The 13586-nt window shown below is 33.6% G+C and overlaps 2 protein-coding genes and 1 non-coding gene across 5 annotated transcripts; all 3 read right to left on the bottom strand.

Moving 5' to 3' along the window:
* Positions 1–153: 153 nt before the first annotated feature.
* On the bottom strand, positions 154–225 carry TRNAP-UGG. Its single transcript has one exon. It is a non-coding gene; the product is annotated as a tRNA-Pro (tRNA).
* An 859-nt stretch (positions 226–1084) lies between these two features.
* On the bottom strand, positions 1085–6679 carry LOC109009690 (telomere repeat-binding factor 1). Of its 3 annotated transcripts, XR_001999097.2 has the most exons (8): positions 6442–6679; positions 4754–4937; positions 4357–4574; positions 4042–4126; positions 3081–3164; positions 2321–2665; positions 1425–1510; positions 1085–1350 (listed from the first exon to the last, which is right to left on the bottom strand). XR_001999097.2 is itself a non-coding variant. In XM_018990273.2 (7 exons), the coding sequence occupies exons 2-7, from the start codon at positions 4901–4903 to the stop codon at positions 1496–1498; spliced, it is 897 nt and encodes a 298-aa protein (XP_018845818.2). In that variant the 5' UTR covers positions 4904–4937; positions 6442–6679; the 3' UTR covers positions 1085–1495. The 3 variants fall into 3 exon arrangements, 2 of the variants coding, with proteins under 2 accessions (XP_018845818.2, XP_018845817.2); XM_018990273.2 differs by having other exon boundaries at positions 1085–1510; XM_018990272.2 differs by lacking the exons at positions 1085–1350; positions 1425–1510 and having other exon boundaries at positions 1523–2665.
* Positions 6680–8368: 1689 nt separating this feature from the next.
* On the bottom strand, positions 8369–9824 carry LOC109009688 (cysteine-rich and transmembrane domain-containing protein WIH2-like). The gene is made up of 3 exons (XM_018990271.2): positions 9629–9824; positions 9282–9462; positions 8369–8593 (listed from the first exon to the last, which is right to left on the bottom strand). The coding sequence occupies exons 1-3, from the start codon at positions 9678–9680 to the stop codon at positions 8548–8550; spliced, it is 279 nt and encodes a 92-aa protein (XP_018845816.1). The 5' UTR covers positions 9681–9824; the 3' UTR covers positions 8369–8547.
* Positions 9825–13586: the final 3762 nt, after the last annotated feature.

Here is a 13586-nt window from a genome sequence, read left to right as displayed (position 1 = left end):
AACAAAATAAAAATTTCTAATAAAAGATAGTAGGATGGAAGCAACAGTTATCATTATCATAGAATAATAACTTTTATATACTTCGGTGGCGCATAAGTTTCAGGACTGCAGGTTTTGTGGGATGAAAACCGAAAAACACACTCTCAATAAGGGGGGGCATTCCGAGAATCGAACTCGGGACCTCTCGCACCCAAAGCGAGAATCATACCACTAGACCAAATGCCCTCTTGTCAGTTTTTGTAAGTATTTTCTATAATCTATTAAAATTAAAACAATCTGAACCTAATTTTTTCGAAGTGAAGATTTTCTCCCCCCAATCACCAGCGAAGAACTTGAACCGATGAAGATTCACCGTTTTTATTATATTGGAGCGACCCAGCATGAAGATTAAAATAGAGAAATGAATGGCCCACCGATTTCGCAGACTGAATATTGCACTTCGTGACCCTTTTTGTTGTAAAAATCACCACTGCATAGATCACCTCTTGGCATCAAGCCAAGAAAATAGGAATAGGCCAATTTTGTTGGAAAAATGCTACTCTCACCTACAGTTGACTCCCAATAATTTTTTTTTTACTTAGTTAGTAAGGAAGTATTTTTTAATAATGTTATAATTTTTTTTAAATATTTAAGAGTATAAAAAAAATAAATGAAAAAACAATAATAAATAAATAAATACTTTTTTGCCCTTATCAGGACGTCTTGGTGGGTGTAGCACTGCTATTTTGTTGGGAGTCATTCACATATTGTATTCTCTTTTCAGTCTCTAACCTTGTAATAAATAGTTCAATTGAGATCCCACAACTTTTGCTATTCTTAGAATATCATTGTTTTGTTTAAATTTTATTTTTAAAAAGTAGCCTGATTGTGATTCACTTGGCCGAAAGAAAATCCCAGAATACTAAGTAACCGCAAAACAAGAGAACGATCCCTTTTTTTTTTCTGGGAAGAGAGACGTATCAATGAAAATATATGTAGATAGAGCTTTTATCTTCTTAACAGGATTTGCCTAAATCAATTTCATAACTTCATTAAGATGAATTTGGTATCCATAACCTTTTCCTAAGAAAACTCCTAGCAACCATTTTTTTTTTTTTTTTTTTTCTTTTCAATACAATCTTTCCAATTCTATGTGAAACCTAATGGAGCACAATACGGTGGGCAAAGGAAATGACAATGAATCCAGACTAAACTATATTCAAACCGCATACCCCAAAACAGACATCTCAATCAGAAGAAATACCATCTCTTTCTATTTTGGTGCATTTTCTATCACCAACCAAAGGGGGTGAGCGTTGGCTACGAGCCAATATGTTCAGAAAACATAAAGACATCTCTCCAAACTCGGAACTGCAAAAGAAAAGGAACTGTTCACAGAATCAACTAAATGAACACGATTTGCTGCAGATGTAAACAGCTCTGACCTTTTTTTTGGCAGAAAGAGGCTTTGGTTGACTACTCCTTCCTAGCCATTTTGTGAAGTTATAATTTTATGTCAAGCTCGGATCATCTGCATATAATTTCAGAAGATGCGCGCAAGTCAAAAGCTTAAGAAAACAAAACCAAAAACAAAAGAAAATAAGAATATTAAGATGCAAAAATTTGCCTTGGAATGTTGGTATTCAATAGCCAACCTTCTTTTAAAAAATAAATAAAGTGCAGGAGTTGGGGAAACTGGAATCAAAGAAAATGTTCAGACAAGAGAGATAGGTCTGTCTCTACCCATTCCATATACACAATGACTCGAGCATATTGCCACATTATACCTGGTGATTGTCTAAATTGGAAGCTGTAACCAAAGTTTAACTAGTATATTTTCTCACTTCTACACCATTTTCTTCATAGGCAAGTATACACCATTTAGATAAATTGGCTTCTACAACCCACATCAAAGACTAACATAGTAGAATGAGGATTAATACGGTCTTTAATTTTATTAGTATTTTCATTTGACATGAGTAATATAACAAGTACGGCACAAAATACTTCCCATATAAGAAATTCACCAAAACATGTATGTAAAAGCATATCTGTGAAAGGTTTAGATTGGACCGCTGAATAAAAAATGACATTCAAGCAGTTTTTTTTGGCAAGTGAAATGAAATCAGTGAGAAAAGAAGAAAAGAGAGGATCTGCATTCTCTTTGAACATTGGCTAATGGGGAACATCTTTCCTTCTTTTACATTTGTCTCCCTTTTTTGTTTTAAACCTTGATTGCTCAGGAGGGTTCCTAGCTGAGCTTCCTAAGAATCTCCACTCATGCAAAAAATTAATGCGCGCACGCATGCACACACACGAAAAATCAACAAAGGAATTTCACCATTTTTGGGTTGTTTCTTCCTTTCAAAGTTTTCACTGCTGCTGCTGCAAAAGCTTGTGCCGCTTCTGCATCAGCTTCTGCTGCCTCTGCCTCTCTTGCTGCCTCTTCAGCTTCTGCCATGGCAGCTTCTGCCTCAGCAACCGCTTGAGCAGCTGCCACAGCAGCCTCTTGTGGAGTCATATACCTCATCCTTTCTAACTCTAAATCAATCTGGGATTTTGTAAATATATGGGCATCATCCTCAACTTTTTGAAAAACCCTCTGCCTTCCATTCAAGAGTAACATGGAAGAATTTCTTCTGTCAGAAAATGCTGGAGTAGGTGCAATCCTATACTTGCGTTTAACCTGAACAATTAAAATAAAGTACCAATTACGATCCATCATAAATCATTCAGATTTCAACCAGTCAGCAAAAGAACCAGTTTTCTTGAAACCACATGGTGATTTCACTAAGTTTTACATGGTCAAAATGACACTTGCTTTTAATGATCAAAATGAGGCTACTCTGAAGTTTCCTTAATGGTCTTGAATATTAAGTACTAAACCAGATAATTGAGCAGACAATGTAAACTAGTTTGAATTAATGATTATCACACTTTCTTTATTTTCCATTTCCAACGAATAAATGTTCACATATTTTAGCATTAAAAATTGAAAATGCTTTGGCATGCAATAAGATTCACAGAAGTTAATCAAGGAGAGACAGCAAGTGCAAATTGGCACAGGACAATTAAGTCAAAGATTTGCTGAGTGTACTTACCTTAATCAGCTTCCGGTTTGCTGTCAAATACTTTAATTTGGCTGATAACAACCTCTTAAAGTCTGTAGGTGCCCAATATTGTTCCTATAAAATGAGAAACTTGGTTACTGAAGATCGTGAAGATAATATACTGATGGATAGAAGAAAGAAAGCATCATTCCAACTTTTGCACAATCAAGTTCAATTGTGACTCAGCATAAAGTACACAGGTTCAATGGCCACTAATGACGATGTGTATAGTCATAAATGAACCAGAGGAGGTTAAGTGTCATGGCATTTGAAGCTCAGTTGAGCAAACCTTACTTATAGTAATTCTGGTTAGGGGCTTGAAGGAATTTGAATTCGGGGTGGAAACGTGATGTCACGTTAGATTTGAAACTCAGATGTGAAGTTTTACAGCAATACACACTAGCAAGCATTGGATGTGACAAGGAATACCATGTGTGCGCTGAAAGTCAATAAGGTGAGTGGTGTGAGTTAAGACGCTGGAACTACTGCATTGGGATTGCAGAGAACTAAAATAAGGAGGGGGTGGGATTGGATGTGCCATTATGATTTGAGAAGGTCGTTTTCATGACATGCGCTGGTAGATATCAAATGTCACACAAGCTACATAACAAATCAAACTCAATGTCCAAAATCATTAAATCTAAAAGCAATAAGTAGCAGTTAACGATAAGTTCTCACAAAGTTGACACCTGGTCCCTCAGGCCCATACTGTCAAAATTATCCGTTTGGACTTACAGTGGAAAGTCTGTGGGCATGTCATCCTCTCACATATGCAACCATGTTTTAGATTTATAATTTCAGCACTCCACTAAACTCAACGTAAGATTATAGAGCATGACACTAGCATAAAAAAAGATCAAATAGTCACAACACTAAAAATCTCAAAGTACAACTACCCAATATTGATGTACATTGAATTCCATGAGAGTTTGCTTTGAAAATGGAAGATTACCTCTATGTAAGTAGCAATAGTTGTCTTGTTAGAACCATTTGGCTCCTTCAAACTAGTTATAGCCTCAAATATAAGATTGTCCAACCTATAAAAAAGAAAACAAAAGATAAAAAAGTATGCAAATAAAACAAATAATGTGCATGCAAAATGCCTATCACTTCTAAATCATATTTTGGTCCGGCAATACTGGTATATTGTATTCAATCTAGACCAATAAGTGCATGAGATACTGGCAGAATTCCAGTGATACTACTTTCCATATACTAAAGTTACGGAACTAAGACACTAGAAAATTGACTAATAAAAATGTCTAACCTTACAATAGATCTCTTTGGAGCAGGAACCTGCAGTGTATCATTAGAAACTCCAAGAGGCTTAGCATCAACAAAATCTTCGTCACTTTGAACCACAGTACTGAGAGCCATGGAATTCTCATCCTGTTTAGGGACCTGGGGCACCCTTTTAACAGCTAACCTGGCCTTCTCTCTGGAGCCCCATCCATTTGCCATTACACTCATATTTCTCCACTTGTCCTACCCAGTGTAAAAAGCATATTAATTAATGTTTTATGCTAAAATAATATACAGTTTAGCATAAGGCTTTTGTTTCATTTATTTATGATTAAACGATATTATACAAAAGATGCATAAGTCTTGATATTTTATTTTTCAGGAATAAACTCTACGCAGTATATGAATCAAAAGAACACCACCTTGAGATCTACATTTGAACGCAGATACAAGACACCACTAAATTCCGGATCTTTAAGTATCGTGCGCCATTTTCCAGCCCCATGCTTAATAACCCCGGCTTTAAGTGCTGCTTCCTCTTCTTGGGTCCATTTCTGTTTAGGAGCACCCATCAAGGGCAGCACAAAGATACGCTCCAAAAAATATCTGATCCACAGAACAGTCAGGATATAGCCGGCGACTAAGGAAATCTATTCCACACTGACAAGGAGTTACATATCCAATTATACTACACCACGCATCAATTATCTTACTTTTGTTAAAAAAAAAACATACAAAGAGCCTTCCATCTAATCTCATTACAGATTTTTTTTTTTGATGAACTAATCTCATTAAAGAATATAGCAGGATCATATCTGCTCTGCCAAATAAAAATTTCTATAAAAATCAGTTAGCCTGATTGATACGAAAAAGCCATTTCCCTTACTCACAACTCTCTGTTCCTACCACCCATTCGGCGTACCCTATGATGTCAAAAGTAAAATACTACAAATGAGAAGAAAAATAGACGCATGATAACTAAATTTACAGTGTTTACACTTCAATAGGACACGTTTTTGTATAAACGCAACCACCTAGACCAGGTTTTTCAGATATAACTAGAAAATTCACAACCTAATCAAAATTTTCCTTCAGTAATGTCACAATTTCTACAAGCATGCACAAAATTCTGTCACTAAACTGAACAGTTGTGGACCGAATCCATAGTGAGCTTAGGTTGGGTAATAAGAGTTTAGTAGTTTGGGCTCAGCCCATGGGTTAAGTGTTGGCCTGTGGCCATCTCTTTCATCTTTCTCCGGAGGTGCTCCCCTCAATGTGAGCAATTTTCAGTGTATTTTCGTCAAGTAATATGGGGTGTGTAATGTGTTACAAATTCACCTATTACTTTGTTACGAGCCATAATGAGACCCGATTTGGACACAAACATATTCCTCCACAAGTTATTTGTTACGATCCCACATTGACTAAGTATGGGATTAGTTGATGGTTTATAAGCTCCTAGGCACCCTTCCCTTGTAAGCTAGTTTTCAAGGGTGAGTTCTACCTAGTGAGTTCATAACAAATGGTATCAGAGCCACTCCACATCTAAGGCCATGTTGCGACGGTTGCAATCGTGCGGCACGGGAGGTGATGCCGGCATGGCAGTGTTCGCCCGGAGCTAGGAAAAGACCTAGCGCACAGCCAGCCCGTGTGAGTGCCGGGACCGCCGTGGACGTCGGTTGCGGAGCGTGGTGGTTGTTACGATCCCACATTGACTAAGTATGGAATTAGTTGATAGTTTATAAGCTCTTAGGCACCCTTCCCTTGTAAGCTAGTTTTCAAGGGTGAGTTCTACCTAGTGAGTTCATAACATTATTGTTGAAAGCCAAGTCAAATCTGGCCTCAATTACGGAAAACTAGTAGCATATATTAAAAATACATGTTTGTAGGCAAAATACCCTAATAATTTCGTCTGATGAAGTTGATAACGAGAATCCGCTACCAATCGATAACGAACAAGACGCAAACCAGAACGATTTCAAAATCCAATCGATAGAGCTCCGGATTCCGAAAACAGAAAAACTACGACAAATCGAAAGCATCAAGGAAAATCGCGAGGAAATACAAATTAAAAAAAAAAAAAAAAACCAAGCTGAAGAAGAAAAATTACCAGAAGATGTACGACCAGGCACTGAAAGTAACGACAACGATTTTTCCTCTTTCTGGTTTTTTCTTTTTGAGGGTTATGGTGCTAAATGTTGTGTGGGCTCACTTTTTTGGGTCTGGGATTTGAAATTCAGTTACAAATGGGGACTTCCGAGAGATAATTAGGGCATGACTTTTTCCCTCCCTCTTCTACAAGACGGTAATTTTAGTACGGAGGCCAGTGACATTTATTTTTATTTTTTTGCTTCCAAATGTTGTTGGTTTTTTTTTTTTTTTAAATAACGTTATTCATCATCTCAATTCTTATCATTTCATAATATAATATTAGATAATTAAATATTATTTATTATAATTTACTTATAAACTTATCATCTAATGTCAAATTATGAAATGATAAAAAAATAGATGATAAATACATTTTTTTTTTATAAACTATATATTACGTTTCTCTCTTTTTAAATTAGGATAGAGTTTTTTCTCCAAATTAGTTTGGACTGGAATTTTTTGTACAAATATTACAAGTGTTTACTAAGTATGCGATAAGCACCTATTTTTTAAAATTTTAATTTATAAATTTATAAACGTCTTTTTATTATATATCTCTCTCTATCGAATCTTTAAGAAACACATGTCAATTTTTGAAGGGTAATGCCTAGATAGAGGATAGTTTTAAGGTGTACAAACTCTATGTATTCATTTTTAAAAAAAGTAAGGTCTACATTTAAAAAATTGTTATTTTTATGTGAGTTTTAAATTTATCTATTTTTTTCAAAAGAAGTATACGAGATTTACACACTTTAAAACTGTAAATATTATTTCTTATTTTTAATGGCATTGAGGAAACTTTCTCTGCTCCAATTGGAAAAAAAAAACTATATTTTAAATTATAATTTAATATATAAAATTATATGGATGTCAAATTAGGGCACTCTTTGATGAATATTTTATAAAGATTTATGCTACCGCTATTTACTAATATTGTTAAGGTCATGTTCGACACACTGATTTGATGTCCCAAAAGAAATGGAGGTTATAAGAACTCGCTTAACAAAAACCTAAAAAAAAAAAAAAAAAACTTACTGAATTCAAGTTTAAAATTAGTAAGGAAAATGATAAAATACATCATTTTCACAATTTTTTTTACAAAAACTTGTGTTTAAAAGATGAATATTTTTCTATAAAACTCGTTTTTATAGAAATATTCCCAATTTAAAATGTTATAAAAAAGATTAATCACTACTCAATTAGCAAATATAGAGCTATCTTTCTCAATTTCGAAGGTTCGCCCCTTCACTTGCTACAATAATCTCTCATTCGGATGTGTACCTTATCATATCCAATAAAGGAAGAAGCCCAAACCATGAGTTAATGTGGTGGACGCCAAGTTACTATAGCTGTTCGTAAGGTTACTATGATTTGCCAAAAGCCTGGTAGCTTTAAACTTAGAAAATACTGCTTCAAATGAATTTGCCCTGCCCTCAATCACTGCACCTTTTCTATTTTTTTAAGAGAAATTATCATCATTCATTCATCAAAAAATTTACATTCATAATAGAATACATTCTACAATATTCGCATATCAAACATAATATCATAAACCAAAATAATGCATTTAGAGTTCCACCAGTATATTATTTTCTTTTGTGACTGATCTGATATTTACTATTGTTAATACTCTATATAGAAAAACGTCTAAGAGACAACACTCTTTACACCTTTTCATTTGAAATAGAAGGCAGCTTTTAGTTCCTTTTCATTTGGAATAGAAGGCAGCTTTTAGTTCTAAAAAATTGGAGACGAAAAGACCTTCAATTTCATCACATTTTAAAAATGTTGACAATCTAGATTAAAAAAACCAACCAATCAGTGTTAATAAAAACAGACAAGGAGACAGGAACTCAAATGAAAACCAAAGGCAAAAACACATAAAAGAAAGAAAGAAAGAAATGGGTAATGACACGTTCACTTCCAAACAAAAGTACAATATTATTATTTATAAGGAACAACAGTCAAGAGAAGGGGAGGGAGGGGAAGAAGAAAAACTAGACAATCTAAATAGATGGGAAATGTAATTTCTCCCAATTTTTTGCTGCTGCAGAGTTTCTCATGATCAGAAGCAGGCATCCAAGAGGCAACAACAGCACAAAGCAGCCAAACTGCAAAAATAATAAAACCCAATCGTATGTATATAAATTTTCATATTTATATCGCACAAATATTATATAGGTTCTTATTTTTTAAAATAAGAAATTAAAAAAATAGATGGACAATGTAAACATTACACAAATAGACAGACAATGTAAAATAAATAGAAATGTAACGAGGATGTAATGTACATCATTTTCCTTCAAACAATGGTAATATAGTTTAGTTTTTTTTTTTTTCTACACAATTTTTTATTATTTACACAACTTTTACATATCACATTTTTTTAAATTTTTATTATTATTTTTTTATTAAATATTTAATATATAAATAATGAATAAAATAATTGAATTAATTTAAAAAAAATAAACTCAAAAAAAATATTTTTAAAAAAATTTTAAAAATTTTAAAAATTTTAAAAATTTTAAAAAATATGACGTATCAAAGTTGGATAGCATTGCTCATCCGAAAAAAAAAATCCCAACTGCCTAACAATTATGTGAACGAAACTCTTCTTCTTTCTTCGACTTTCGGGTTTTGCGGACAACGGGGGAAACCACCCCCATGCACGCCTTGTGAGCCCGCAGACGAGTTGACTCGTTCTATTCCCGGAAAATAACCCAGATCGACCCGGGTCGGATACAAAGGACTCGGTCAAAGAGTCAACGGAGAGGGAGGGAGAGAAAGAGGAGGACGTACCAGCCTTCCAAGCAGCCAGTATTGCTGCCCTGTTGGCGTTGCGGAGGGGGAGGCTGCCCGTACTGAGGGGCGTAGGCCGGGGGATATCCCTGCTGAGGAGGATATCCCGGTGGCGGATATCCCTGCTGAGGATATGCCGGCGGCGGATATGCGTCCTTGGGATATCCTTCCGGCGGATAGCCTATTAGTCACCAATTCCACAAGAACCATCAAATTAACATCCAAAGAAACCAAAACAAAAACACAGATCCAACACACGAATGCATAAAATAAATAAATAAATAAATAAAACCGACAAATCAATATCCTCTGAACACCGAAATAGATTCAAGATTACAGGGTCTGACCTTGCGGAGGAGGGACACCAACAGGAGGCTGATTCTGATTGTAATAACTCATACTTTAAGTTTGCTTGATGGGTTAGCCGTGCCGTATATGATATCTCCTTCTTTATATCGAATCTTTCCTTCCCCAAAATGTGTTCTTGAGGAGGTGGGTGTACACGGGAGAGGGAAGTGGAGGACTATTTTATAGTATGTATGTGTTTCCAATGCTATTTACTTCTCTCAATTAAAAAAAATAAAAAGAGAAAAATAAAAACGTGGACTTTGCCTTGAGAGAATAAGATAGATAGGGCCGTCAATGTGATGGAACCGAGGGAGGTTTGTTTAAAATCCTAAATCATTCAACTTAGCAAGTTTTATGATTTTGACACGTAATAATAGCCATGAGAAGAATTAGTAGCCATGACCATGAGAAGAATAATAGACAATTTTATGATTCTTTCAAAGTTGTCTATTTAGGTGGCCATTGTGTTGCTTAGTGGTGGAGAAAGATGTTCCCAATAAAAACCGTGTCCAAGGCGCGTAGTATAAAATATTAAAATACACGTTGATATGAGTCAGAAAATTATCAGAAAAAATAAGATAGAATAATGGTAGTATGGTACATTTATATTCTAACTTTTGACGTAATTAAGTTTTGAATTGGTGATATTTTTATAAAATAATATTATTATAAAATAAAAAGACTCTTCATGTAAAATAAAATTGTATAAAGAATTTTTTACTATATGCATCATTTTTCTAAAAAATATGTACAAGTTTTTTCAAAATCACATTCTCATAACATTTTCAATGAATTAGTTAAAAGTTAGCAGTGTACAGGAATCGACGGGACCTACCGTCATCGACGGGAACTGACCGGAATCTGTGGAGAATCGATCGGTCGGTAGTAGGAAGTAAAAGAAATCCACATTGGCCAGTTCGATCTCCAGCTGATATTATATATATATATATATCTTAAGTAAAACAATGTTGTTTCACTTAAGTAATTTAAATAACATTGTTTAGATTTAGGGTTTAACAACCCCTCCCCTACCTCTTCTTCATATCGATTCTCTTTCTTTCTTCTCTCCCCTCCCTCATCCTTCACATTGTCCCTTATCACTCCGAGATCTCTCATCCTCGACTCATCTCTTATCTCATTGAGATCTCTCATCTTCGGCCTCCCTTACCTCTCCGAGCTCTCTCATATCTAAAACGTGATATGAATCCGTGTGAATGAAATCTCTTGAATCCACAATCAATTTAAAAACTCTTCAAGAAAGTAAAGGAATAACACCACAAAGGTTGTGATTTACTTTTGATAAATTCAAGAACAAGAAGAGTAAACTAAACTCACAAATAAAATTTAATATTGTCTAACCCTTCAAATGAGGTTACAAATAGTATTTAAATTCAAACCTAATCAAAATCCTAATAAAAATAAAGCCATTTTTACCCAAAAAGACCATGGATGAACAGTTGCTGTCTACAGTAACGCTACAGTAAATTCATGAAACCCTAGTTTCTAAAAATTAACTTTCTAAATAAACCCTTGCCAAAATACAAGGTCTTCTAAAAAACCCTAGTTCATAAGAAATAAGATATATGTGGGCCAAGCATCCTCAAGCATACTTATTCTAAACTAATAAAAAAAATCGTTTAACAAATTGAAAACCTTCAATAATAATATGCCCAAACAATAACACTAAGTCATGTCTTACACAACTTGTATCAAGTGGATCAAAATAGGTTCTCCTTCTTTCAAGCCCATATTGAGTGTTGGGTTCTTGCAAGTTTCATCCCAAGTGGATTGCACTAATCATTGCATTACATCATTGATATTATTGGTTCTTAATCTTGTGATTGGCCCATCTGGAAGTTGCAAATGATCTTTAAGACTAGACCCACTTTGGTTCCCATCAAAACGTCTCTCCAGTCTCCGAGCTCTCTGAAATGTCCCTCGCCTCGCCTCACCTCTCTCGTTCTCCTCTCAGCACTCCTGATCACCTCTCATCCTGAAGTTTTGTTGTGAATTTGTGATTTTGTTGTGAATTTCGAGTTTATTTATTAAGAATTTTAGGATTCGTTTGTTTTCAAATATGAGATGAGATAAGTTGAGATTAAAGTTAAATAGTTGAATAAAATATTGTTAGAATATATTTTTTAATATTATTTTTATTTTGAAATTTGAAAAAGTTGAATTGTTTATTTTATTTTATGTGGAGATTTGAGAAAATTGTAATGATGAGGTGAGATAAAATGTTTGTTGTAAACAAACGAGGCTTTAGTTAATTTGTTTTGAATTTGTGATGTGAGTTTGGGTATGGGTTAGCAACCAATAGACGGACCGTTGAACTGATTGGTACTGGCCTTAAGATTCTGGCTGGCTCTCTCTCTCCTTGTCGGTCGGCACCCGCACCACCCTTTTAAAAAAACTATTGGTATGGTTTCGATTTCGGATAGTTTCGGTTTTCAACTCTATAAATAATTTTTTTATAATAAATTTGTTCGATCTGGATGTTAATCTTTGTGTGTCAATCATTTACACAATAAAATTAAGAAAGTTGTTTTTAATCACATAATAATTTAGGAACGTTAGTGGTGAAAACATGCTGCATGTCGTCTAAAGTAGTGGCTAATTAATTAATTAGGTCGAATGCTTGTAACTAATTAATTAACACGTTAGGTGGATCGCACGGCAGCCAACTAATTCATTGGCCATTTCGTCAATTTTAGACATCCACCTAATTAAATACATTCAGAAATAATGCTGAAAATTCAAAAACATCATTTTCGATAGATTAATAGACTATAATATTAGTACGTAACATAGAATTACTATTATGCTCGAACTACAGCTAAATAAAACACAAAAAAATACGTACTATATGTCTTTTATTGGAGAACGCTTTCCGGTCTTATTCAACAAAATAACCAAATTATTCTAAGATTAATAATGTAGATGCAACGGCATGCATGCATGCATCCACTGTGATCTTTTGTGGACTAAATACAAGCAATATGTAGGACCCAGAATGAGTCATGCGGACTAACGACAATGAATACGTCACAGTCATTTATAATATCGCAGTATACGGTACGCATTTAAGTTTTGGAAAATGCTAGGATCCAGTTGGAACTCCTGCTCTAATTTTTTTTTTTATTTTTTTACTTAGTAATTAAAAAAATATGATTTAATAATATTATAAATTTATTTTTTAAAAAAATATTTAAAAACATTAAAAAATAAAATAGACCAGCGAGAACCTAGCAGTGGATGTAGACCCATCCTTATTTTTTATATTTTTATTTATTTTAGTATTTCAGTTGGATGAGACTGTTTAGAATTTACTTCTTAATAATTCAAAACATGTAAAATAAAAAAATTATATTCGTTATTTAAATGATAATATACAATAGATAGAATACATACACACACACGTTTTTATTCAAGATGGATTAAAAAATAATACGAAAAATATTATTTAAATGATAATATACAATAGATAGAATAGTATTTTATTATTTACAAGGGAATACATACACACACAACCACGATTAATTTTTGGATTTTCAATTTTTATTGTCATATTAAAGAGTAATTTTATATACAAATATGAAGTATATAAATACCGCATAATCATTTTAAAAAATAGTAAGGTCTATTATTAAAAAAATAATTTTTTCTTATAGATTCTATATTTTATCTAATTTTTTCAAAATGATTACACGACGATTACATAATTTATGATTACAAATATATTTTCTCTATTAAATATATGTGAAAACCGGTATTTGTTAGCGTAAAATGAATTTGTGCGTTGAATTTTTTGTAATTATAATATGTTTACAAGTTGGTTTATAAATGATAAAACTTTTTCTTATTAGTCCTTTTAATTAAATTGAAAAAGAAAAAAAATGGGGAGGGGTTTTCGGCCCAAAAGAAAGGTGGAGAATTTTTTAAGCCGAAGCCTATTAA

This window comes from Juglans regia, chromosome 16 (genome assembly GCF_001411555.2).
Source record: "Juglans regia cultivar Chandler chromosome 16, Walnut 2.0, whole genome shotgun sequence".
Classification (NCBI taxonomy): domain Eukaryota; kingdom Viridiplantae; phylum Streptophyta; class Magnoliopsida; order Fagales; family Juglandaceae; genus Juglans; species Juglans regia.
Note: the sequence above shows the minus strand (reverse complement) of the source record. Positions and strands in the feature narration are given on the sequence as shown.

Bases quoted from the DNA above. Each gene is read 5' to 3' on its own strand.
- LOC109009690 (XM_018990272.2), bottom strand. From the start codon at position 4,903: ATGGGTGCTCCTAAACAGAAATGGACCCAAGAAGAGGAAGCAGCACTT. The intron at 4,575-4,753 runs GTGGTGTTCTTT...TACACTGGGTAG, and splicing joins GTTCAAATGTAGATCTCAAG to GACAAGTGGAGAAATATGAG. The intron at 4,127-4,356 runs GTTAGACATTTT...TCTTTTTTATAG, and splicing joins CCAAAGAGATCTATTGTAAG to GTTGGACAATCTTATATTTG.
- LOC109009688 (XM_018990271.2), bottom strand. From the start codon at position 9,680: ATGAGTTATTACAATCAGAATCAGCCTCCTGTTGGTGTCCCTCCTCCG. The intron at 9,463-9,628 runs GTCAGACCCTGT...GGTGACTAATAG, and splicing joins TGGTGTCCCTCCTCCGCAAG to GCTATCCGCCGGAAGGATAT. The intron at 8,594-9,281 runs GTACGTCCTCCT...TTATTTTTGCAG, and splicing joins ACTGGCTGCTTGGAAGGCTG to TTTGGCTGCTTTGTGCTGTT.